Source organism: Lissotriton vulgaris, chromosome 1_2, assembly GCF_964263255.1.
Source record: "Lissotriton vulgaris chromosome 1_2, aLisVul1.2, whole genome shotgun sequence".
In the NCBI taxonomy this organism is placed as follows: Eukaryota; Metazoa; Chordata; class Amphibia; order Caudata; family Salamandridae; genus Lissotriton; species Lissotriton vulgaris.
Genome location: NC_141686.1, coordinates 239111392 through 239138696, shown reverse-complemented (window position 1 = coordinate 239138696; position 27305 = coordinate 239111392). Strand labels below are relative to the sequence as shown.

The window sequence follows — 27305 nt, the reverse complement described above, 5'->3', positions numbered from 1 at the left end:
CCATCACAACATCCATTGTCTTCCCGTCACGCTAAGTACTGGGTGAAAAGGTACCTTATTTACAAGGCAGCGTTAAGCCACGTTAAGTGGCTTAACGCTGCATTGGAAATAAGGTGAAGCCCCTAACGCCGTGGCGATAGAGGCTTGTAAATATACCCTGAGGTTTGTGTCTGTTGATAGCAAGGCTGGTCTCTGCATGCAGAAGAGGAAACACTGCTACTTTCATCCTCTTAGTATCCACCTTCAAGAGTGCACAGGAGGGCAGAGATGGGTTAAAGGCAACATTTGAAAAGTAGAGCCATCGCTGCCTGTCTATTTACCCCTACAACAGGGATCATCTGGGTTCCTGTTCATTTCCAACCATTAAGTGCATCTGTAAAGCTCAGCTAGAGGATGGTTCTTCCATTCACTGGAAGGTATTCGCCTAAGAGTGTTGATAGTTGACAGAAGAGCTTCATGAAAGCGACTGGTAATTTAATGAATGTGCTTTTAACCCATTCGCTGCGGGGGATAGTCCCCCGCTGTGCTGGGGGGGAGGGGGCGCGCACAGCGCTCACAAGCTCATGGCGAGCTGAGCTCGTCATGAGGCACGGCGCTCCTGTGCTCATGACGAGCTCAGCTCGTCACGGCCACACCCTTTTCCGTGGAACGCTCAGCACAGCAGGGGAATTATCCCCGCATGCGAGCGTTCCACGGCTTATGACGAGCTGAGCTCGTCATGAGCACCGGAGCGCTGTGGCTCATGACGAGCTCAGCTCGTCATGAGCATTGAAGGGGTTAAATACTTTCTCTAGGATTTAAAATATTAATTTCAATGTTAGTCTCTTTTATAAAACGAAGAACATTTGTGGGGGACATTCGAGGTGGTATCTTCAAGACATCATCACGTTGCAGGTCTTTGTCTATAAAGTGTTTTTTAGGGAATGTTTGCAGGTGTTGTCTTGAGGGTCTGGCCATGCTCATGTCTGAAAGCTGGAAGAGTGCTGCTTGCCTGTACTCTCAGTGCTGTGTCTTTCGTGTCTCACCAAGGGGTCTGTCTCCCAGCCTGCAGAGCGGTCCCATGAGGTCTTTGAGCCCTATGGCAGTGCTACCGTCCGGCTGTGTGTGTTCAGCGGGGTGAGGCCTGAGCTCCCCTTTCCGCCGGAGTCACCCATCGATACAAGGCATGCTCCAGAATGGCCAGAGGTGAGTACACCCCACACCGTGGGGATCTTTAACCATCCTGGGGCAAACTGTGAAAATAAGGGGAACAAGCATTGGCAAAGGCAATAGGCCTGGCATTGGCAAGCTGACACATAGCTATTTATTTAGTTTGTGGTTTATTGGCTGTGACCAGAAGTCATAGTTTAAACACGCAAAAAAGGCTTAAAGATAAATAATTATGGAGCATTGAATTAATAAAATGTGTTTATAAAGTAGTTTTTTAGCCCACCAACACTGGCAGTGAAATGTGCTTCTTTTTGCCTGGATGTACATATGTGATCAGACAAAATGGTGTCACGCACCTTAGTATAGAGCTACTCTACGGGAAAGATTTATGAAAGGCTTGGCCTCGCTCTTGCGCCATGCAAGGGGACGCAGGATGAGTCAAAGCCTAGAATGGCAATTACTGAGCCACGCAAGTCACCTTGCGTTATTCTGCGTAGCTTGGTAAATCTGAAGCAACGCAAAGCAGCTCAAGTCGCTGCCATGAGTAACGCTGCCCCAGGGAGGCGTTCCATGGGTGGAGCGTGAGTGTTCCCGCGCATCCACCCATGGATTTTGGCGCAATCCCAGATTTACCATGAGTGGTACAACTCTGAATCCGTCGAAATGATGCGCCTGCCCAGAGAGGCTTAAGGAGGAGACATGTCTTTATTTCTCTTTGTTTTTTTGTTCTTTCTATGTATGCTGCATTCCGCAGCATACATAGAATGAGGAAAACGCGTCAGACAATAGTTTTTTGAGCAGGAAGGTGTTCTTTCCTACACAAAATCAATCCTGTCTGCAACGCAGGCAGCCTTGCATCATGGTGAAAGGGTGCCTACGTTGGCGCAAGGCAACACATAGGGGCAGATTTGCAAGCCACTTGCGCTGCCAGTACGTCACTTTTTGTGACACACTGGCAATGCATTTCCCTGCTCCATATTTACAAGGACAGTAAAAGCCACTCTGCGTGGCTTTTCCTGTCCGTGTAAATATGGGCCCCTGTACACGCAGCACTTTGCATGAAAGGTGTGTTCCATGGGTGTTGCTGTGGGTGTTCCCACGTGACACCCATTGAGCGAGACACATTTACAGAATTACGAGGAATCTGAAATCTGAAAATGCGTGTGAGTGCTACACCTCCCCAGGGGAGGCGTAGGGAGGCGCAACGAGGAGAGATGTATTCATTTCTCCTTGTTTTTGTTTCCTGTTTCTATGCATACTGCGTTCTGCAGCACACATAGAAAGTGGAAATCATCTCTAATGATTGTTTTATGTACAGGAAGGGTTCCCTTCAATCATTGAAACACATATAAGTTGAAAAACAGCATTTCAAATACTTCCTGAACAAAAACAATCATCCCACCACGCATGCATCCTTGCACCATGGTGGTGCAAGGGTGACTGTGCCGAAGCATGGCAGCAGTTTGTGCGCCAGCGCAGGGGGAAGCACAGAGATGCAACATATTGTTGTAAATATGCTGCATCCCTGTGCTTTGAAAGCGACTCAGTGCGGCGCAGCCAAATGGGTTGCAGCACGCACTGAGTCACTTTCATTGTAAATCTGCCCCATAATGCGCCAACAGAAGGAGAGGACAGGAATGTGCCATATAATGTTAAACATGTTGCATTTCTGCCCCTCCCTGTTACATAATGCAGCCCAGTGCAGCAAGGTGTCTTGCTGTGCTATGTGACATTTCGATAAGTGGGCCCATATGGGGCAGATTTACAAGCCCCCTGTGCATCAATATGTCACTTTTCGTGACGTACTGGTGGCGCAGGGGCCTCCTCCATATTTACATGGACAGTTAAAGCCACCCGGCGTGCCTTTTTCTCTCCTCATAAGTATGGCCCTGTCATGCCCAGGCAGTGGGACTAGGACCCGGGGGTCATGGGTGTGGGGAGGGGACACCGGACACCACATCCAGTCAAGGGAGCAGGACGGGACAGAAGAAGACCAAGGGGCTTAGGGGCAGGACGCACAAGAAGCTGTACGACAAGAGAAGTAATAAAGGTACCTGCACAACAAAGGAATCGTGTTGCGTTGTGCTTGGGGCATCGCGACACTACAACTGGCGACCAAGGCAAAGCACGGACGTGTGCAGCAACTGCCCAACAGCTCGATACCAGGAGCCCACCCTGGACTGTGGTGAGCGCCGAACTGTGAGAGAAGCGAACACAGAGAAAAGAAACAGCGCGGGAGCCCACCCCGACCGCTACAAAGAGACATCCTGATGGTCCGGTAAGCGCCGATCGTTTAAAGAAGTTAGCGCGAAGATCGAGGAATTGGGCGCGATCAGGCAGAAAGAGCCAATCAGCGCGCGAGAAAACCGGGCGGCCCTCTTTAAATCAGGCAACGCTCGGATTGGCCCCAAAGTCTCGCGAGAGTCTCAGCGTCAATTTTGAAGTCAGGCAAAAGGACCATAAGGAAGCAGGAAAGGCCGGCGGCCATTTTGAGGCCAGGCGAACATTGGAAAATACAGAATAGTGCCGGAAAGAGCACCAGGAGGAGAAATAAAAGGCCAACAAGCGACAATAAAAGAAAAAGGCACCAATAAATAACAAAAAGACAACAAAAGACAGGAACAAAGAGATGCAAATAGGACATAGTGAAAAGATATAAAAGGAACACAAAGAAAATAGAGCAAACAGCGACAGAAAGAAGAAAGCACAAGGAAACCAAGAATACAAAGGAAAGGAAATGGCAGAGCCAAGGAGCGAAAGGCAGAGCGCCCAATATCGCAGACCCCTCCCATTCAACCTCTCAGAGCCACAAGTGGGAATCGGATGAGAGCGATGGGTCAGGCGGTTTAAGAGATACATAGAGGCCACAGACGTAATAGAAGCCAAGCAACTAGGACTGTTCCTCAACTTGGTAGGGGATGAAGTAGATGACCTACTAGTGACCCTGCCAGAAGACGAAATATCGACGTACAAAGACCTAATAAAGTGCCTAACGAACAAATTTAAAACACAAAGAAACATTGACTTCGAGCGCTACACTTTCACCATAGCATTCCAACATGCGGACGAGTCACTAGATGATTTTGCGACGCGACTAAGGAAATTAGTGACTCACTGTGAGTTCCAGAAGTACGACAACGAACAAGCGATTCGCCTGCGCATCATTGAAGGATGCCGTGACACGGAGTTCCGCACAAGAATTCTGAAGGAAACAACGTCACTGGAAAAGATCCTGTCACTAGCGAGGGCTGAAGCAAGAGCGCCAGTACAAGCAAAACAAATGGAGCGGGGAAAAGAACGACGAGTCGAACAGGCACACCGCATGGCAGAGAACAACCGTACAAGCAGTTGGAAGAAGGGGCACAATGAACAGGCAACTAGAAAACAACTTGAATCAACATGCTACAGATGTGGACTTGAGTTCCCACACAGAGGCATGTGCCCATCGTTTGGCCAAACATGCAGGAAATACAACCGGAGCAAACATTTTGACAGTGTATGTCAGGGGCTGCAGTTTAGAGGTGAAAGAGGAAGACCGGGAAGACCACGGATGACAACAAGCAGACACGTCAGACATGTAGAAACAGCAAACAGAAGCTCCTCGCTTGAGTCAGGAGACGAAGGGGAAGTAGAAAAAGTAGAGCGGCTAAACCTCATGTCGGACACAGCTGCCATGCCTAAAGATGAAGGCAGGACTGAAGAAAGCATCCACCTCGTGGAAAAAAGCAACATGAAGAAGACGGAGTCCTTGACAATAGACGTGGGACCCCACAGAGCACGTTTTGTGGTAGATAGCGGCGCAACATGCAACATCATGTGTGCGTTGGAATAACAGAAGATGGAAGTGAAGCCAGCACTGAAACCATCGAAAGTGGAAGTATTCACATGGGGGTCAAGGAAACCAGTGACAAACCTGGGAAAGTTCACAGAGAACTTAACATACAAAAGTGCAACGATAAAAGAAGAGATTCACGTACTGAGAGGTGACATTCCAGCACCTTACCTGTTAAGTAATGTCACAGCCCAGGTGATGGGCCTCCTCGAAATTACATACAGCATGTCAGAAAAAAGTAGCATCTTAAAGGAATATCCCAAACTACTGCAGGGACTGGGGAAGCTAAGGGAGCGCCAAGTAACGTTACACATCGATGAAGCAATAAAGCCAATTGCTCAACACTACCGGCGAGTGCCAATACACCTGCAACCACAAGTAGAAGAAGAGATTGAAGCGCTGCTCAAACAAGACATCATAGAACCAGCTGAAGTACCGACGCCCTGGGTGTCACCAATAGTGCCAGTACCAAAAGAAAACACGTCCAAGATTCGCATCTGTGTTGACATGAGACTACCGAACACAGCAATCGAACGAGAAAGACACCCTGGACCTCACCTTGATGAAATGATCAGCTGCCTAACAGGCACAAGACACTTCTCCAAATTAGACTCGTGCAAAGGATATCACGAGCTAGAGCTCGACCCTCAATCCAGGTATATCACGACGTTCTCCACGCACCTGGGTCTGTTCCGATATAAGCGTCTGAGTTTTGGAATATCATCCGCTGCTGAAATATTTCAAGAAACTATAAGGTAAGTAATAAGGCCAGTAAAGAATAGCCTGAACTACAGTGACAACATCTTGGTGTTCGGCAAGTCGGATGAGGAACGTGACAAGGCACCGCGAGAGGTGTGTTCCCAAGTAGAGCAGCAGGGCTCACGCTAAATGAAGACAAGTGTGAAATGGGGCGAGATTAATTGGTATTCTTTGGACACATATTTTTAAAAAAAGCAATGCGGCCATATCGCAGTAAATTGGACACGTTGGAAAAAGCAAGACAGCCAAGTGACGTTGCAGAAGTGAGGTCATTCCTTGGCCTTGCTAGTTACTGCGTACGATACATAAAAGACTTTGCAACAGTGAGCGCACCGCTGCGAGAACTAACAAAGCAGGGCCAAAGTTTTGCATGGACAAAGGAATGCAGCGACTCTTTTGAAGAGATCAGACCCGCCGTGACAGCAGTAGATCACCTGGCGTACTTTGATCCGCTACTATGCACCGAATTGACAGTGGATGCCAGCCCAGTAGGGCTGGGAGCAATACTGGCACAACACGGACCAGGCAAGGACTCACCAGGGTGTATAGTGGCCTACAGAAGCAAAAGCCTGTCAGACGTTGAGCGGGCATACTCTCAACCGGAGAAAGAGAGTCTGGCAGTTGTGTGGGCCTGTGAGCATTACCACATGTTCATCAATGGAAAACCATTCACAATAAAAACAGATCACCAAGCACTTATAACGATCTATGGAAACCCAAATGCAAAAATACCACCCCGGATAGAGAGGTGGGGAATAAGACTCATGGACTACAACATGGGTACTCACAAACTTTCTCTCGGGGGCCAAATTTACAGTGTGGTTTGTGTCCGAGGGCCGCACCGGTGGGGGCGGGGTCAGTGGGGGTGGGGCGGGGCTAGAGCAACAAAAAAAAACTGTGACCATGAGGTTGAACACAGGTCCCTGCAGCAGACGCCTTCCTCCACTGAGCTACAAGACCCGGCATACACACCTCTCTCTCTCTCTCTATCTCCATCCCTCTATCTCTCTCTCTCTCTCTGCCTCCCTCCCTCCATCCCTCTATTTCCCTCTCTCCCTCCCCGGTCTCCCTCTGTCTCACTCACTCTGACTGTATCACTGCCTCTCCCTATCTCCTTCCCTCTCCCTCCCTCCCTCTCCATCCCACCCTCTCCCTTCCTCTCCCTTCCCTCCCTCACCCTCACTCCCCTACCCCCTATTCCCTCTCCCTCCCTCACTCCCCTTTCCTCACCCTCTCTCCCTCCCTTCCCTCCCTCACTCCCCTTCCCTCCCTCACTCCCCTCCCTCCCTTCTTCCCCTTCCCTCCCTCCCTTCTTCCCCTTCCCTCCCTCCCATTTCCTCCCTCACTACCCTTCCCTCACTCCCTTCCCTTCCCTCACTCCCCTTCCCTCATTACCTCCCCTCACTCCCTTCCCTCACTCCCTTCCCTCCCTCCCTTCCCTCCCTCCTCTTCCCTGCCTCCCCTTCCCTCCCTTCCTCACTCCCCTTCCTCACCCCCTCGCCTCACTCCCCTTCCCTCACCCCCTTCCCTCCCTTCTCTCCCCTTCTCTAACTCCCCTCCCCTCACTCCCTCCCCTCACTCCCTCCCCTCACTCCCCTTCCCTCACCCATTTCACTCCTTTGCCTCCCCTCCCCTTCCCTCACTCCCCCTCACTCACTCCCCTTCCCTTACTCCCCTTCCCTCACTCCCCTTCCCTCACTCCCCTCACTCCCCTTCCCTCAATCCCCTCACTCCCTTCCCTTCCCTCACTCCCCTTCCCTCACTCCCCTTCCCTCACTCCCCTTCCCTCACTCCCTTCCCTCACTCCCCTCACTCCCTTCCCTCACTCTCTTCCCTCACTCCCCTCACTCCCCTTCCCTCCCTCCCTCACTCCCCTTCCCTCCCTCCCCTTCCCTCACTCCCCTCACTCCTTTCCCTCACTCCCTTCCCTTCTTCTCTCCCCTTCCCTCACTCCCCTTCCTCACATGTTTTGAGATCTACTACTTATATGTAATCGGAAGCGGGTACAAAATCGCCTCTGAACATTTGAGCTATAGTTCCCATTCGCTGCTGGCATCTACCGGGCAGGGGAGGTGGGCAAATAAAATAATTTATGCATGCAGCATGTTAGCAGCGCCCTGATTGGAGGGAGTGACTCACTCGGCGCTCCAAAGCTGCCTAGAGGCGTGTACTTACTCTCAGCCCAGCTACCTTAATGCAGCTGGGTTGAGAGGTTTAAAGTGCGCATGTCTGGCTGGCTGTAGCATGATGGTCAGTCTAAAAGACATGTGCACTTTGAACAGTGCATAGGCAGCTTTCTGCCCACCACTCCTCCCTGCTGTCACTCAGCAGGTCCTGTGCTGTCCTAACGCTTTGTTCAGCACGGGACAATGAAAAATAAAATGGTAATAAATTTCCATTTTATTTTTTATCAGGGGGATCTTGGCGGGCATTTAAGTGGGGTGATGCTCCTACACTCCAATGGAGGAGCACCCCCTGAAAGTTCCCCGTTCTGAAAATCCAATACTATACCATCAGCTACTCACCGGTCATAAATGATGTCTTTAGTGGTTCAGAGCTAGAGCAGAATGAAGAACCAGCAATCAGGGACATATTTTCCAATCTTTATGAACCTCTCTCTGGTGTTACCAGGAGATGCAGTGGGAACACCTGAAGCCATCGTGGTATCATGGCACGCTGCCCAGTACTTTTGGGGGATATCGTGCAGCATTTTGCGGTCAGGATGCGCCTCTCGAGGAGTGTGCCCTGATTGTTTTTCTCGGCTCCAAAACTCATCTGCCGAGTGGACAAGATTACCTGTGAAATCATGCCTCAAACATTTGTATTTTCTCATATTCAGCAAGAAATCTGTGTGCTTGGACTCTTAATGATCAAGAGAATAGATTGGCTCTTTAAATCCCCTTCCAGGCCTGGAGCCGGTGGCAGGCAGCGCTGCAGCTATTCACTGAAAGCGCTATTTTGAACTGAGCTCTGCGATAAATATTTGGAATTGGGTTGGAATGTAATGGGCTGCCACTCCTGCGCCACTCACCCTGCCTGTGTGCCCTCCTCCCCCCTCCCCCCCTCCCCGGCTGTGACAGCTTCCAGGCGCGCGTAAACAGCCGCACACAAGCATTTCACAGGTCTTTAAAAGACCATTAGCATGTTAATGAGGCTATTTTCACCTCTCAGCGCCCCTGCAGCCCCACTCTGACTACGGCGGAAATCGCCCGGCCCCCACAGGCAGCAGAGTCTTGGAGTCGAGCTCTGGTTGCAGGCAGCCTTTAAAAATAAAAATAAAACTCGGGTACGATGTCTGAAAGGTCGTACTATGAGTACCCCTGGACTACAACTTCAAAATAATACATAAACCTGGAAAAGAACTTAATTTTTTCCTCTTTCTATACATAGAAAGAGGAAAAAATTAAGCGGAATAAAATAATTTCTGCTCGTTGCTCCACTCCTACACTTCCCCAAGGGAGGCGTAGGAATCTGACGTATTCCCAGGTTTACAATTCCTCGTAAATTTGGGACTGCTTCAGATTCCATGGGTGTTGTGTCGGAGTGGCAGTGTTCTGCGTGAAAGGGGTACATATTTACAAGGCCATGAAAAGCAACGCAAGGTGGCATTGCGTGGCCTTGTAAATATGCTGCGGCACATTGCGCCATTGGTGCGTCAAAAAAGTGATGCTCCAGCTGCGCAAAAGTTCTGCTAGGGGCTTGTAAATGAGGCTCTTGGTGAGTGGGCAGTTTTGGTTTGACTATCAAACTGCCAAGGTTGTTAAAATACTAATGTATCACTTGATCTTATGAAATGCAGAAACACAGTCAGTATTCCATTCAAATTTAGACCCCTTTTTTAAAAAAAAACAGTCTTAAAGAAAGATAAGCAAAATTAGAGATAAATATTTAACAAACTTCTGCTAAACTTAAAAAAGACCTTATTTGATCCTTGTTGGCTGGTGTTGGTGCATCAACAATACTCTTAATTAATTCCAGTTAAAGATCCTATACTTTATAAACGCACCTTCAAGACATTCTGGTAGTCAATATTCCGGCTACAATATTTAGGTAGGACATTATTCGGAACATGATATTCAGGCAAAATAACATCACCCTGCACCTACAAGATGAGGAAAGTGTCAACTGATACAGATATTTGCTGTTTTCTCCAGGCTGTGTATATCCACCGTGTCAGGGAAGTGCCTGTAGCGGAACCCTTCACCTCCACAGATGGCGTGGACCTGTACATCGATGGAGCGCGGTTCTTACCTGACGCTGTCACCATAAGTCGAGTCACGGGACGCATCTTTGACAGGAACTATAACCAGTAAGTTGCATATATATGTATGGTACACAGGCGCGCAACACCCATTGGGCTCACCGGGCTTCAGCCCCCCCCCCCGTCGCCTCCTCTGCCCGGGCTAAGATGACACGCACTGAAATGATGCAGGAAGGCTGCGCATCCGATCCGAGAATGTGATTTTTTTATGCTTTCTGAGAGGCCCAGCAGCCCGAGCCAGACAGCGAGCCTCTGAACAGTTTCAGCGAGTGAACACCCCTGCTCTGACCTCTTGTGTTTCCTTTAGAGAGGCGCGGAGGTGAAATCCTTGCCTGAAGGCAGGGATTTCACCTAAGCACTTGATGGGTTGTGAGCATGGGGTGTGAAGATGTGCACAGCAGGGGGAAGGCATGGCAAGTTAAGGTGATGCTTTTCCTTTGTAAAGGAATTTCTGCTGGCATCTTAGCCCAGGGTGTGCTGTCTGCGCACTTGTATGGATGTGTATTCCATACAAGTGCACAGACAGCAAACCCTTGGCTATGACGCCAGCAGGAATTAATTTACAAAGGAAAAGCTTCACCTGCACTGGCATCCCTTTCCCCCTGCTGTCTGTGCATTTGACCCACATTGATCTGCACAGTGAGACCTTCGGGAGGGGCTGGATGCCAGGACACAGTGCTGCTGATCAGCCAGACTCCACAGTATAGTATCAGAAGAGCAGGCAGCAGTTTTTTGTGTAAGTTCCAGTAACTTTAATGCATTTTTCACCACAGCATTACCTACTGCCTGCATATCTAGGTTACTGTGAATGTTGTTCTTGACTTACATACATAGAAACGTCAAAGAGGACAGTCCCCTCCAAATATGCAAATGTAGTGTAAGTTTGTAGTGTTCATTTTTTTTGGGGTGCTAGTGGGTAATTTTAGAGTTCAGGGTGGGTGTGGGTTTTAGGGTGCCAGTGAGTAATTTTATGGTTCAGGGTGGGTTACGGATTGGGGTGCCAGGGGGTAATTTTAGGGTTCTGAGCGGGTATGGGTTTTGGGGTTCCAGGGGGCAATTTTAGGGTTCAGGGTAGGTATGGGTTTTGGGGTGCCAGGGGACATTTTAGGGTTCAGCGTGGGTATGTGTTTTGGTGTGCCAGGGGTAAGTTTAGGGTTCAGGGCAGGTGTGGGTTTTGGGGTGTCAGGGGGCAATTTTAGGGTTCAGGGTGGGTATGAGTTATGGGGTGCCAGGGGGGAATGTATGGTTCAGGGTGAGTATGGGGTATGGGGTGCCAGGGGTAATTTATGGTTCAGCATGGGTATTGGTTTTGGGGTGCCAGGGGTAATTTTAAGGTTCAGGGTGGGTGTGGGTTTTGAGGTGCCATGTGATTAATTTTAGGGCAGGTGTGGGTTTTGGGATGTCAGGGGGATGTCAGGGGGCTATTTTAGGGTTCAGGGTGGGTATGGGGTGCCAGGGGACATTTTAGGGTTCAGCGTGGGTATGTGTTTTGGTGTGCCAGGGGTAATTTTAGGGGTCAGGGCAGGTGTGGGTTTTGGGGTGTCAGGGGGCAATTTTAGGGTTCAGGGTGGGTATGGGTTATAGGGTGCCAGGGGGGAATTTATGGTTCAGGGAGGGTGTGGCTTATGGGTTGCCGGGGGGCATTTATGGTTCAGCATGGGTATGGGGTTTGGGGTGCCAGGGGTAATTTTAAGGTTCAGGGTGGGTGTGGGTTTTGAGGTGCCATGTGATTAATTTTAGGGTTCAGCGTGGGTATGTGTTTTATAGTGCCAGGGGTAATTTTAGGGCAGGTGTGGGTTTGGGATGTCAGGGGGCTATTTTAGGGTTCAGGGTGGGTATGGGTTATGGGGTGCCAGATGGGAATTTATGGTTCAGCATGGGTATGGGTTTTGGGGTGCCTGGGGTAATTTTAAGGTTCAGGGTGGGTTTAGGTTTTGGGGGGCAAGGGGGAATTTATGGTTCAGCATGGGTATGGTTTCTGGGGTGCCAGGGGTAATTTAAGGTTCAGGGCGGGTATGGGTTTTGGGGCTCCAGGGGGGTGATTTTAGGGTACAGGGTGGTATTGGGTTTTGGGATGCCAGGGGGTAATTTTAGGGTGTGGGGTGGGTATGGGTTTTGGGGTGCCGGGGAGGGATAATTTTAGGGATAGGATGGGTATGAGTTTTGGGGTGCCAGGGGTAATTATAGATTTCAGGGCGGGTATGGGTTTTAGGTTGTGAGGGGGTTAATTTTAGGGTTCAGCGTGGGTATGTGTTTTGGTGTGCCAGGGGTAATTTTAAGATTCAGGGTGAGTATGGGTTTTGGGGGGCAATGCATCAAACTAAAAAAAATGTGTGCTTTAATTGGTGTCCAGTTTCAAATTCAGAATTCACCACATTTTTTTCTCAGCTTGACCTGAGCATTAACCGATCCTGATTATCTGCCATTTTAGCTCCGCCCCATTGATTTACATTAGCCACGCCCCTTCATCTGCCATGTTAGCCCCCCCGAAATTAAGACCTAGTTGCGCCGCTGATGGTACACAAACACACTCACAGGTGTAAACACGCACACACAAACTCGCATATACACTCACACAGGCACACACACCTCGACCCCATGTATGCTACTGTATAGAATGCCTATGCTGTAACAAAGACAGGATCGGGCCGTACTGGCCGTAGCGGGCCTGGGTATTTGCCCCTGTGGTCTGTAGGGGTGGGGGCCACTTTTTGCCCGTGGGGACCAGTTTTGACTCTGGGGCCCAGTTTTGCAGCAGTAATGCAATATCCGACCCCTGTAATTTATGATACTAGAGAAGTAGCAGTAATTTATGACACTAATGATGCAGCACTAATTTATGATAGTAGGGAAGCAGCAGACATTTATTACACTAGAGAAGTAGTAATGTATGACACTAGTGAGGCAGTATTCATTCATGACACTCGAGAAGCAGCAGTAATTTATGACACTAGTGAGGCAGCAGTAATTTATGACACTAGAGAAGCAGCAGTAATTTATGACACTAGAGACAGCAGTAATTTATGACACTAGTGAGGCAGCAGTAATTTATGACACTAGAGAAGCAGCAGTAATTTATGACACTAGAGAGGGAGCAGTAAGTTATGACACTAATGAGGCAGCAGTAATTTATTACACTAGTGAGGCAGCAGTAATTTATTACACTAGTGAGGCAGCAGAAATGTATGACATTAGAGAGGCAGCAGTAATTTATGACACTAGAGAAGCAGCAGTAATTTATTACACCTTTGAGGCTGCAGTAATTTATGACACTAGTGAGGCACCAGTAATTTATTACACTAGTGAGGCACCAGTAATTTATTACACTAGTGAGGCAGCAGTAATTTATGACATTAGTGAGGCAGCAGTAATTTATGACATTAGTGAGGCAGCAGTAATTTATGACAATAGAGAAGCAGCAGTAATTTATGACACTAGAGAAGCAGCAGTATTTATTACACCTTTGAGGCTGCAGTCATTTATGACACGAGAGACATCAGTAATCTATGACACCAGTGAGGCAGCAGTAATTTATGTCACTAGAGACAGCAGTAATTTATGACACTAGTGAGGCAGCAGTAATTTATGTCACTAGAGACAGCAGTAATTTATGACACTAGTGAGGCAGCAGTAATTTATGACACTAGAGAAGCAGCAGTAATTTATGACATTAGTGAGGCAGCAGTAATCTATGACATGAGAAGAAGCAGTAATTTATGACACTAGAGAGGGAGCAGTAAATTATGACACTAGTGAGGCAGCAGTAATTTATGACACGCGAGAAGCAGCAGTAGTTTATCACACTAGTGAGGCAGCAGTAATTTATGAGACGAGAGGCAGCAGTAATTTATTGCAATACTGAGGCAGACGTAATTTATGCCACGAGAGAAGCAGCAATAATTTATTACACTTGTGAGGCAGCAGTAATTTATGACATGAGAGACAGCAGTAATTTATGACACTAGTGAGACAGCAGTAATTTATGACACTCGAGAAGCAGCAGTAATTTATGACACTAGTGAGGCAGCAGTAATTTATGACACTAGAGACAGCAGTAATTTATGACACTAGTGAGGCAGCAGTAATTTATGACACTAGAGAAGCAGCAGTAATTTATGACACTAGAGAGGGAGCAGTAAGTTATGACACTAATGAGGCAGCAGTAATTTATTACACTAGTGAGGCAGCAGTAATTTATTACACTAGTGAGGCAGCAGAAATGTATGACATTAGAGAGGCAGCAGTAATTTATGACACTAGAGAAGCAGCAGTAATTTATTACACCTTTGAGGCTGCAGTAATTTATGACACTAGTGAGGCACCAGTAATTTATTACACTAGTGAGGCACCAGTAATTTATTACACTAGTGAGGCAGCAGTAATTTATGACATTAGTGAGGCAGCAGTAATTTATGACATTAGTGAGGCAGCAGTAATTTATGACAATAGAGAAGCAGCAGTAATTTATGACACTAGAGAAGCAGCAGTATTTATTACACCTTTGAGGCTGCAGTCATTTATGACACGAGAGACATCAGTAATCTATGACACCAGTGAGGCAGCAGTAATTTATGACACTAGAGAAGCAGCAGTAATTTATGACATTAGTGAGGCAGCAGTAATTTATGTCACTAGAGACAGCAGTAATTTATGACACTAGTGAGGCAGCAGTAATTTATGACACTAGAGAAGCAGCAGTAATTTATGACATTAGTGAGGCAGCAGTAATCTATGACATGAGAAGAAGCAGTAATTTATGACACTAGAGAGGGAGCAGTAAATTATGACACTAGTGAGGCAGCAGTAATTTATGACACGCGAGAAGCAGCAGTAGTTTATCACACTAGTGAGGCAGCAGTAATTTATGAGACGAGAGGCAGCAGTAATTTATTGCAATACTGAGGCAGACGTAATTTATGCCACGAGAGAAGCAGCAATAATTTATTACACTTGTGAGGCAGCAGTAATTTATGACATGAGAGACAGCAGTAATTTATGACACTAGTGAGACAGCAGTAATTTATGACACTCGAGAAGCAGCAGTAATTTATGACACTAGTGAGGCAGCAGTAATTTATGACACTAGAGACAGCAGTAATTTATGACACTAGTGAGGCAGCAGTAATTTATGGCACTAGAGAAGCAGCAGTAATTTATGACACTAGAGAGGGAGCAGTAAGTTATGACACTAATGAGGCAGCAGTAATTTATTACACTAGTGAGGCAGCAGTAATTTATTACACTAGTGAGGCAGCAGAAATGTATGACATTAGAGAGGCAGCAGTAATTTATGACACTAGAGAAGCAGCAGTAATTTATTACACCTTTGAGGCTGCAGTAATTTATGACACTAGTGAGGCACCAGTAATTTATTACACTAGTGAGGCACCAGTAATTTATTACACTAGTGAGGCAGCAGTAATTTATGACATTAGTGAGGCAGCAGTAATTTATGACATTAGTGAGGCAGCAGTAATTTATGACAATAGAGAAGCAGCAGTAATTTATGACACTAGAGAAGCAGCAGTATTTATTACACCTTTGAGGCTGCAGTCATTTATGACACGAGAGACATCAGTAATCTATGACACCAGTGAGGCAGCAGTAATTTATGACACTAGAGAAGCAGCAGTAATTTATGACATTAGTGAGGCAGCAGTAATTTATGTCACTAGAGACAGCAGTAATTTATGACACTAGTGAGGCAGCAGTAATTTATGACACTAGAGAAGCAGCAGTAATTTATGACATTAGTGAGGCAGCAGTAATCTATGACATGAGAAGAAGCAGTAATTTATGACACTAGAGAGGGAGCAGTAAATTATGACACTAGTGAGGCAGCAGTAATTTATGACACGCGAGAAGCAGCAGTAGTTTATCACACTAGTGAGGCAGCAGTAATTTATGAGACGAGAGGCAGCAGTAATTTATTGCAATACTGAGGCAGACGTAATTTATGCCACGAGAGAAGCAGCAGTAATTTATGACACTAGTGAGGCAGCAGTAATTTATGACACTAGAGAAGCAGCAGTAATTTATGACACTAGAGACAGCAGTAATTTATGACACTAGTGAGGCAGCAGTAATTTATGACACTAGAGAAGCAGCAGTAATTTATGACACTAGAGAGGGAGCAGTAAGTTATGACACTAATGAGGCAGCAGTAATTTATGACACTAGTGAGGCAGCAGTAATTTATTACACTAGTGAGGCAGCAGAAATGTATGACATTAGAGAGGCAGCAGTAATTTATGACACTAGAGAAGCAGCAGTAATTTATTACACCCTTGAGGCTGCAGTAATTTATGACACTAGTGAGGCACCAGTAATTTATTACACTAGTGAGGCACCAGTAATTTATTACACTAGTGAGGCAGCAGTAATTTATGACATTAGTGAGGCAGCAGTAATTTATGACATTAGTGAGGCAGCAGTAATTTATGACAATAGAGAAGCAGCAGTAATTTATGACACTAGAGAAGCAGCAGTATTTATTACACCTTTGAGGCTGCAGTCATTTATGACACGAGAGACATCAGTAATCTATGACACCAGTGAGGCAGCAGTAATTTATGACACTAGAGAAGCAGCAGTAATTTATGACATTAGTGAGGCAGCAGTAATTTATGTCACTAGAGACAGCAGTAATTTATGACACTAGTGAGGCAGCAGTAATTTATGACACTAGAGAAGCAGCAGTAATTTATGACATTAGTGAGGCAGCAGTAATCTATGACATGAGAAGAAGCAGTAATTTATGACACTAGAGAGGGAGCAGTAAATTATGACACTAGTGAGGCAGCAGTAATTTATGACACGCGAGAAGCAGCAGTAGTTTATCACACTAGTGAGGCAGCAGTAATTTATGAGACGAGAGGCAGCAGTAATTTATTGCAATACTGAGGCAGACGTAATTTATGCCACGAGAGAAGCAGCAATAATTTATTACACTTGTGAGGCAGCAGTAATTTATGACATGAGAGACAGCAGTAATTTATGACACTAGTGAGACAGCAGTAATTTATGACACTCGAGAAGCAGCAGTAATTTATGACACTAGTGAGGCAGCAGTAATTTATGACACTAGAGAAGCAGCAGTAATTTATGACACTAGAGACAGCAGTAATTTATGACACTAGTGAGACAGCAGTAATTTATGACACTAGAGAAGCAGCAGTAATTTATGACACTAGAGAGGGAGCAGTAAGTTATGACACTAATGAGGCAGCAGTAATTTATTACACTAGTGAGGCAGCAGTAATTTATTACACTAGTGAGGCAGCAGAAATGTATGACATTAGAGAGGAAGCAGTAATTTATGACACTAGAGAAGCAGCAGTAATTTATTACACCTTTGAGGCTGCAGTAATTTATGACACTAGTGAGGCACCAGTAATTTATTACACTAGTGAGGCACCAGTAATTTATTACACTAGTGAGGCAGCAGTAATTTATGACATTAGTGAGGCAGCAGTAATTTATGACAATAGAGAAGCAGCAGTAATTTATGACACTAGAGAAGCAGCAGTATTTATTACACCTTTGAGGCTGCAGTCATTTATGACACGAGAGACATCAGTAATCTATGACACCAGTGAGGCAGCAGTAATTTATGTCACTAGAGACAGCAGTAATTTATGACACTAGTGAGGCAGCAGTAATTTATGTCACTAGAGACAGCAGTAATTTATGACACTAGTGAGGCAGCAGTAATTTATGACACTAGAGAAGCAGCAGTAATTTATGACATTAGTGAGGCAGCAGTAATCTATGACATGAGAAGAAGCAGTAATTTATGACACTAGAGAGGGAGCAGTAAATTATGACACTAGTGAGGCAGCAGTAATTTATGACACGCGAGAAGCAGCAGTAGTTTATCACACTAGTGAGGCAGCAGTAATTTATGAGACGAGAGGCAGCAGTAATTTATTGCAATACTGAGGCAGACGTAATTTATGCCACGAGAGAAGCAGCAATAATTTATTACACTTGTGAGGCAGCAGTAATTTATGACATGAGAGACAGCAGTAATTTATGACACTAGTGAGACAGCAGTAATTTATGACACTAGAGAAGCAGCAGTAATTTATGACACTAGTGAGGCAGCAGTAATTTATGACACTAGAGAAGCAGCAGTAATTTATGACACTAGTGAGGCAGCAGTAATCTATGACATGAGAAGAAGCAGCAAATTATGACACTAGAGAGGGAGCAGTAAATTATGACACTAGTGATGCAGCAGTAATTTATGACTCTAGTGAGGCAGCAGTAATGTGTGACACTAGAGAAGCGGCAGTAGTTAATGTCACTAGTGAGGCAGCAATAATTTATGACACAAGTGAAAGCTGTAATTTATTACACTAGTGAGACAGCAGTAATTTATGACACAAGAGAAAGCTGTAATTTATGACACTAGTGAGGCAGCAGTAACTTATGAGACGAGAGGCAGCAGTAATTTATGACAATACTGAGGCAGACGTAATTTATGACACGAGGGAAGCAGCAATAATTTATGACACTAGTGAGGCACAGTAATTTATGACACGAGAGAAGCAGCAGTAAATTACCACACTAGTGCAGCAGCAGTCATTTGTGGCACGAGAGACAGCAGTAATTTATGACAGTAAAGAGTACAGTAAGGCAGACGTAATTTATGACTCTAGAAAACCAGTAATTAATGACACGAGAGAAGCATCAATAATGTATTACACTTGTGAGCAGCAGTAATTTATGACATGAGAGACAGCAGTCATTTATGACACTAGAGAAGCAGCAGTAATTTATGACACTAGAGACAGCAGTAATTTATGACACTAGTGAGGCAGCAGTATTGTATGACACTAGAGAAGCGGCAGTAGTTTATGACACTAGTGAGGTAGCAGTAATTTATGACACTAGTGAGGCAGCAGTCATTTATGACACTAGTGAGGCAGCAGTAATTTATGACACTAGTGAGGCAGCAGTAAATTATGACACTAGTGAGGCAGCAGTAATTTATGACACTAGTGAGGCAGCAGTAATTTATGACACTAGAGAGGGAGCAGTAAATTATGACACTAGTGAGGCAGCAGTAATTTATGACAGAGAGGGAGCAGTACATTATGACACTAGTGAGGCAGCAGTAATTTATGACACTAGTGAGGCAGCAGTAATTTATGACACTAGAGAGGGAGCAGTAAATTATGACACTAGTGAGGCAACAGTAATTTATGACACTAGTGAGGCAGCAGTAATTTATGACACTAGTGAGGCAGCAGTAATTTATTACACTAGTGAGGCAGCAGTATTGTATGACACTAGAGAAGCGGCAGTAGTTTATGACACTAGTGAGGCAGCAGTAATTTATGACACAAGTGAAAGCTGTAATTAATTACACTAGTGAGACAGCAGTAATTTATGATACAAGAGAAAGCTGTACTTTATGACACTAGTGAGGCAGCAGTAACTTATGAGACGAGAGGCAGCAGTAATGTATGACAATACTGAGGCAGACGTAATTTATGACACGCGAGAAGCAGCAATAATTTATTACACTTGTGAGGCTGCAGTAATTTATGACATGGGAGACAGCAGTAATTTATGACACTAGTGAGGCGGCAGTAATTTATGACATGAGAGAAGCAGCAGTAAATTACCACACTAGTGCAGCAGCAGTCATTTGTGGCATGAGAGACAGCAGTAATTTATGACAGTAGAGAGTACAGTAATTTATTAAACAAGTGACGTGGCAGTAATTTATGACAGTAGGGAGGCAGCAATGACGTAACGCAAAGTGAAGGGGCCCCCATGCAGAGCATGGTGAGGGGCCCCTGGAACTCACAGGTATTCATAGTTAAGTATTCAAGGTAAGAAAGCCGAAAGTCACCTGCTGGGTTTTGTGGTATTTTCTTGTAGTTTTGATTGTATTGTTACTTCCCTTAGAATCGGTCCAGATATTTCCACTGGGATAGACCTGAACAGCAGTGTTTTTGAGCCCATCTTCAACTGCTCCCTGGAAATCAGGAACCCACGGATGCCGCCAACGTCGACACTCTTATTGAAGGTTGGTACTTGTTTTATGCCTTTTACCATATTTTATTATGCAGGTGTAGCTTTTCGTAAATCTGATTATTGGGCACCTAATAGCATGCACTACTCTCGGTTTTACTTGATTTACAAGAAAGTGACTCAGTGCCGAACGCGAGCCATTTGGCTGCGCCGCACTGAGTCACTTTCAAAGCTCAGGGATGCGACATATTTACAACAATATGTCGCATCTCTGTGCTTCCCCCTATGCTGGTGCACAAACTGCTGCCATGCACTGATGCAGGCACCCTTGCACCATGGTGCAAGGATTCCTGCGTGGTGGGGAGATTGTTTTTGTGCAGGGAGGGGCACCTTCTTGCAATCACTACAGGGATTTATCACTTTCAATGAGTGCTGTAGAATGCAGCACGCATTGAATGAGGGAAAAACGTGGAGAAATTAAAACAGTAAAATGCAAATTAAATGAAAATTAAAATGCAGGGTGGCTTTTCCTGTCCTTGTAAATATGGAGTAGTAAAATACGCCACCAGTGAATATGTCTCATTACATTGCATACCAATACCACGTGTGCGATTCCAACGGGGGTATTATTATGCGATGTCAATAACAACGACATAATACAACAACCAAAACAAGACCTAGACTTTTTGGGCACTTCTGAATATATCCTTCTGTTTTGAGCATACCAAATATTTTGCACTAATGTTGCAAGAAGCCCTTCCCCTGTCATTAATTTGTTGGGATAGTGGGTATAGCTCTGGATGGTGCCTTGTTTAACAATCGCCCATACCAAGAAAAACAGTGCAGTTGTGAGACGACACACACTTACACACTTTAGTGTCAACCGATACTACATAAATGACAAAAAAAGTGTCAGAGGATAGGTTGACACTGTGTACAGGGTGTATATGTTTTCCCTTGTGCTAAGCATTTTTCTTTACCTCCAGCTCCACCCTGGGAATAAGTGAGAAGCTGCGTAGGGATTTTGCTGTGTGAAGGGTTGAAGGCCAAGATACAATGAGCATCACCAGGACTCATGGAAGGTCACATCCAAAAATCATTGCCATGTCAATGTTGCCCCTGTACCGTACCCTACATTCCTCTAAATCACTCTGAGTCTGTCTCCTTCGTCCGTAATGCATTCTTTTCTCTTAAACTGTGTCAGGGCCAAAGTCTGATGGACATTGTTAAGAATGAAGATTCTTTAATGTTGAAACTTGTACAAACTTTGCTTTAATAAGATTTTTTTTTAAAACATGTTTTTATTGTAGCAAAGTCTCAGAAAAAGTGGGGCACAAAGCACAGCGACATTAGCCCTATTAACTTACAAGAAACAAGAATATGCAGTTCCAAGGACACTACACAGCCATGTATGGCCCACATCCCGGAGGCTGGGCGGCGCAGGATCGGGGCATGTCTAACAAGGGAGAAATCCGCATCCGCGCCCCAAGGATAAACGACGTTTCAATGCCTTCGCCATTTGTTTTTTTTGTAGCTCAGCAGAACAATATAGCACATAACAGTCAAACAACAACAATTTACCCCCAAAATGGCATCTCGAGTACTGATCCAATAGAGTAGGATATTTGTGTGAGGGCCAGCGAAGGCCTAGCCAATGTCAAGACTACCTAGACTCATGAGAATCTCGGCTATATACATTCATACTCAGTGAGGGTACTGTAACGTGGCAACAGAGGATACCTACACGGTCCCACGGCCCCCCATTCACCACTCTCCCCCCCCAGATTCAGACCCCGAAGCATCAGAAGAAAATAACTCAGCGCTAGTGGCATCCGAGTCATCCTCCGCCAGGCCCTCCATGCACAGCATCCTCCAAGCCAGTAGATCATCCTGCAACTTTCCATCCCTACGGGTATGCTGCATGTGGGTCTCTTCGGCCAACGCCCATTCCCTCGCGTCTCTCAACCATAGGGAAATGTCCGGCGCCCTACGACCCATCCAAGTGATAGCCACTCGTCTCCTAGCCAAGACCAGTAGGAGTTGCAGGAACTTATAGGGTAACCTACTATTTTTTGCTTTGGGCACCAGTGCAAGCAGACATTGGAGTGGGTCCAGTGGAAGCCTGAGTCGCGTGGCCTGGGCAATATACCTCACCACCTTACGCCAAAAGTCCTGGACAAGAGGACACTCCCATGCCAAGTGCAGGAAGCCCGCCAGTCGCACTCCACACCTGGGGCAGTTGTGGCGCCTATCCGCCGAGATGCGATGAAGGGAGACCGGTGTCATGTAGGTGCGGTGGACGAAATTAAAGTGAATAAGTTTGAAGCGTGCGTTGCAGGAGACCTTGTGGGTCAACAGCCCAATTCGCTTCCTCTGGGCAGGCTCCAATTCTATTCCCAGGTCTATTTCCCAGGCCGCCCAGGCCGGAGCAGACGGGGGGGTTGAATCCCGGCGCATAGCGGAATAGAGGAGGGAGATCAGGCGTCTACCCCTTCCACAGGACATGATGATGCCTAGGGTATTAGTGAGCGGAGGCGCGTCCGGGAACTGGGGCCATGTGATCTTGGCCACATCCTGGAGACTACCATAATGGAGGTATTGTCCCTCACTCAGCTCAAATGACTCCCTGGCACCTTCAAAGGACACAAAGGTGTCGTTCGGGTAGAGGTCCGCTAGGGTCTCGCATCCACCAGATCGCCACTCCCGAAAAGACATGCTTTCCTCCAACCGGACCACTGGGGCTAATATCCAGATAGAGAGCTCCCTATGGAACGACGCACGACACAGCACCTTTTCGACAAAGCGCTGCCAGATATTAGCAGTGTTTGCAAACAAAACAGGTGATGGACAGAATGTGGATCAATGTCACACATTCACCCCAGTCCAAAGATCTGGGCCCAAATCCATCGTTTTTTTGCACTCCACACCACCCTGGGTTAGACAATGGCGATATGCAAATCAGCTCTGACCCTGTGCCCCATGGGAACAGTCCAGTCCGAACTACAAAAGCCATGTCCTTCCCAGAACGGAATCAAGCATCCGAGGACCGGACCGGTTACGAGGTAACACCTCTCATCAGCCCGGCTAGCTTGACTCCAGTGGTGTGGAGTGCCTGGGACCCACGTCTGAGCATCCCCAGCGCACTTATGGCGGTAATTGCAAACAAAACAGGTGATGGACAGAATGTGGATCAATGTCACACATTCACCCCAGTCCAAAGATCTGGGCCCAAATCCATCGTTTTTTTGCACTCCACACCACCCTGGGTTAGACAATGGCGATATGCAAATCAGCTCTGACCCTGTGCCCCATGGGAACAGTCCAGTCCGAACTACAAAAGCCATGTCCTTCCCAGAACGGAATCAAGCATCCGAGGACCGGACCGGTTTCGAGGTAACACCTCTCATCAGCCCGGCTAGCTTGACTCCAGTGGTGTGGAGTGCCTGGGACCCACGTCTGAGCATCCCCAGCGCACTTATGGCGGTAATTGATAACAAAACAGGTGATGGACAGAATGTGGATCAATGTCACACATTCACCCCAGTCCAAAGATCTGGGCCCAAATCCATCGTTTTTTTGCACTCCACACCACCCTGGGTTAGACAATGGCGATATGCAAATCAGCTCTGACCCTGTGCCCCATGGGAACAGTCCAGTCCGAACTACAAAAGCCATGTCATTCCCAGAACGGAATCAAGCATCCGAGGACCGGACCGGTTTCGAGGTAACACCTCTCATCAGCCCGGCTAGCTTGGTAGTTTGGTCTGCCCTGTTCCCATGATGCACTGGGCCAGGGACAGACTAATTTGCATATAGCCAGGTTCTGAGCTGGGATGGTGCAGTGAGCTAAAAAACGGTGTTGGATCAAGCCCTGATCTCTTGACTGGGTGAGAGTATTCTGCCTAATTCAGAAACTCTGTCCATCACCACCCCCTGTTGTTTCATTATTTTGTCCACCATAAGCGTGGAAGGGTATACTCAGACGTGAGTCCCTTGCTCATTGCACCATCAGGATTCAAGCAAGCCGGGCCGAAGAAGGCTGTAATGCCAGAAACCGGCCCCCGGAAGCTTGTTTCCTTCCCAGTGAAAGAATTGGCTTGGTAGTTTGGTCTGCCCTGTTCCCATGATGCACTGGGCCAGGGACAGACTAATTTGCATATAGCCAGGTTCTGAGCTGGGATGGTGCAGTGAGCTAAAAAACGGTGTTGGATCAAGCCCTGATCTCTTGACTGGGTGAGAGTATTCTGCCTAATTCAGAAACTCTGTCCATCACCACCCCCTGTTGTTTAATTATTTTGTCCACCATAAGCGTGGAAGGGTATACTCAGACGTGAGTCCCTTGCTCATTGCACCATCAGGATTCAAGCAAGCCGGGCCGAAGAAGGCTGTAATGCCAGAAACCGGTCCCCGGAAGCTTGTTTCCTTCCCAGTGAAAGAATTGGCTTGGTAGTTTGGTCTGCCCTGTTCCCATGATGCACTGGGCCAGGGACAGACTAATTTGCATATAGCCAGGTTCTGAGCTGGGATGGTGCAGTGAGCTAAAAAACGGTGTTGGATCAAGCCCTGATCTCTTGACTGGGTGAGAGTATTCTGCCTAATTCAGAAACTCTGTCCATCACCACCCCCTGTTGTTTAATTATTTTTTCCACCATAAGCGTGGAAGGGTATACTCAGACGTGAGTCCCTTGCTCATTGCACCATCAGGATTCAAGCAAGCCGGGCCGAAGAAGGCTGTAATGCCAGAAACCGGTCCCCGGAAGCTTGTTTCCTTCCCAGTGAAAGAATTGGCTTGGTAGTTTGGTCTGCCCTGTTCCCATGATGCACTGGGCCAGGGACAGACTAATTTGCATATAGCCAGGTTCTGAGCTGGGATGGTGCAGTGAGCTAAAAAACGGTGTTGGATCAAGCCCTGATCTCTTGACTGGGTGAGAGTATTCTGCCTAATTCAGAAACTCTGTCCATCACCACCCCCTGTTGTTTAAATATTTTGTCCACCATAAGCGTGGAAGGGTATACTCAGACGTGAGTCCCTTGCTCATTGCACCATCAGGATTCAAGCAAGCCGGGCCGAAGAAGGCTGTAATGCCAGAAACCGGTCCCCGGAAGCTTGTTTCCTTCCCAGTGAAAGAATTGGCTTGGTAGTTTGGTCTGCCCTGTTCCCATGATGCACTGGGCCAGGGACAGACTAATTTGCATATAGCCAGGTTCTGAGCTGGGATGGTGCAGTGAGCTAAAAAACGGTGTTGGATCAAGCCCTGATCTCTTGACTGGGTGAGAGTATTCTGCCTAATTCAGAAACCCTGTCCATCACCACCCCCTGTTGTTTAATTATTTTGTCCACCATAAGCGTGGAAGGGTATACTCAGACGTGAGTCCCTTGCTCATTGCACCATCAGGATTCAAGCAAGCCGGGCCGAAGAAGGCTGTAATGCCAGAAACCGGTCCCCGGAAGCTTGTTTCCTTTCCAGTGAAAGAATTGGCTTGGTAGTTTGGTCTGCCCTGTTCCCATGATGCACTGGGCCAGGGACAGACTAATTTGCATATAGCCAGGTTCTGAGCTGGGATGGTGCAGTGAGCTAAAAAACGGTGTTGGATCAAGCCCTGATCTCTTGACTGGGTGAGAGTATTCTGCCTAATTCAGAAACTCTGTCCATCACCACCCCCTGTTGTTTAAATATTTTGTCCACCATAAGCGTGGAAGGGTATACTCAGACGTGAGTCCCTTGCTCATTGCACCATCAGGATTCAAGCAAGCCGGGCCGAAGAAGGCTGTAATGCCAGAAACCGGTCCCCGGAAGCTTGTTTCCTTCCCAGTGAAAGAATTGGCTTGGTAGTTTGGTCTGCCCTGTTCCCATGATGCACTGGGCCAGGGACAGACTAATTTGCATATAGCCAGGTTCTGAGCTGGGATGGTGCAGTGAGCTAAAAAACGGTGTTGGATCAAGCCCTGATCTCTTGACTGGGTGAGAGTATTCTGCCTAATTCAGAAACCCTGTCCATCACCACCCCCTGTTGTTTAATTATTTTGTCCACCATAAGCGTGGAAGGGTATACTCAGACGTGAGTCCCTTGCTCATTGCACCATCAGGATTCAAGCAAGCCGGGCCGAAGAAGGCTGTAATGCCAGAAACCGGTCCCCGGAAGCTTGTTTCCTTTCCAGTGAAAGAATTGGCTTGGTAGTTTGGTCTGCCCTGTTCCCATGATGCACTGGGCCAGGGACAGACTAATTTGCATATAGCCAGGTTCTGAGCTGGGATGGTGCAGTGAGCTAAAAAACGGTGTTGGATCAAGCCCTAATCTCTTGACTGGGTGAGAGTATTCTGCCTAATTCAGAAACTCTGTCCATCACCACCCCCTGTTGTTTAATTATTTTGTCCACCATAAGCGTGGAAGGGTATACTCAGACGTGAGTCCCTTGCTCATTGCACCATCAGGATTCAAGCAAGCCGGGCCGAAGAAGGCTGTAATGCCAGAAACCAGTCCCCGGAAGCTTGGTTCCTTCCCAGTGAAAGAATTGGCTTGGTAGTTTGGTCTGCCCTGTTCCCATGATGCACTGGGCCAGGGACAGACTAATTTGCATATAGCCAGGTTCTGAGCTGGGATGGTGCAGTGAGCTAAAAAACGGTGTTGGATCAAGCCCTGATCTCTTGACTGGGTGAGAGTATTCTGCCTAATTCAGAAACTCTGTCCATCACCACCCCCTGTTGTTTAAATATTTTGTCCACCATAAGCGTGGAAGGGTATACTCAGACGTGAGTCCCTTGCTCATTGCACCATCAGGATTCAAGCAAGCCGGGCCGAAGAAGGCTGTAATGCCAGAAACCGGTCCCCGGAAGCTTGTTTCCTTCCCAGTGAAAGAATTGGCTTGGTAGTTTGGTCTGCCCTGTTCCCATGATGCACTGGGCCAGGGACAGACTAATTTGCATATAGCCAGGTTCTGAGCTGGGATGGTGCAGTGAGCTAAAAAACGGTGTTGGATCAAGCCCTGATCTCTTGACTGGGTGAGAGTATTCTGCCTAATTCAGAAACTCTGTCCATCACCACCCCCTGTTGTTTAATTATTTTGTCCACCATAAGCGTGGAAGGGTATACTCAGACGTGAGTCCCTTGCTCATTGCACCATCAGGATTCAAGCAAGCCGGGCCAAAGAAGGCTGTAATGCCAGAAACCGGTCCCCGGAAGCTTGTTTCCTTCCCAGTGAAAGAATTGGCTTGGTAGTTTGGTCTGCCCTGTTCCCATGATGCACTGGGCCAGGGACAGACTAATTTGCATATAGCCAGGTTCTGAGCTGGGATGGTGCAGTGAGCTAAAAAACGG

General features: G+C 46.8%; 1 protein-coding gene across 1 annotated transcript in view; it reads left to right on the top strand.

Moving 5' to 3' along the window:
* Positions 1–27305, top strand: part of LOC147736415 (uncharacterized) — a 465378-nt gene that overhangs the window by 282617 nt on the left and 155456 nt on the right. Inside the window, exons 20-22 of the mRNA XM_086953155.1 lie at positions 1045–1185; positions 9895–10049; positions 19923–20043. Coding sequence (XP_086809281.1) covers positions 1045–1185; positions 9895–10049; positions 19923–20043 — 417 coding nt within the window. The remainder of the gene's footprint in view (positions 1–1044; positions 1186–9894; positions 10050–19922; positions 20044–27305) is intronic.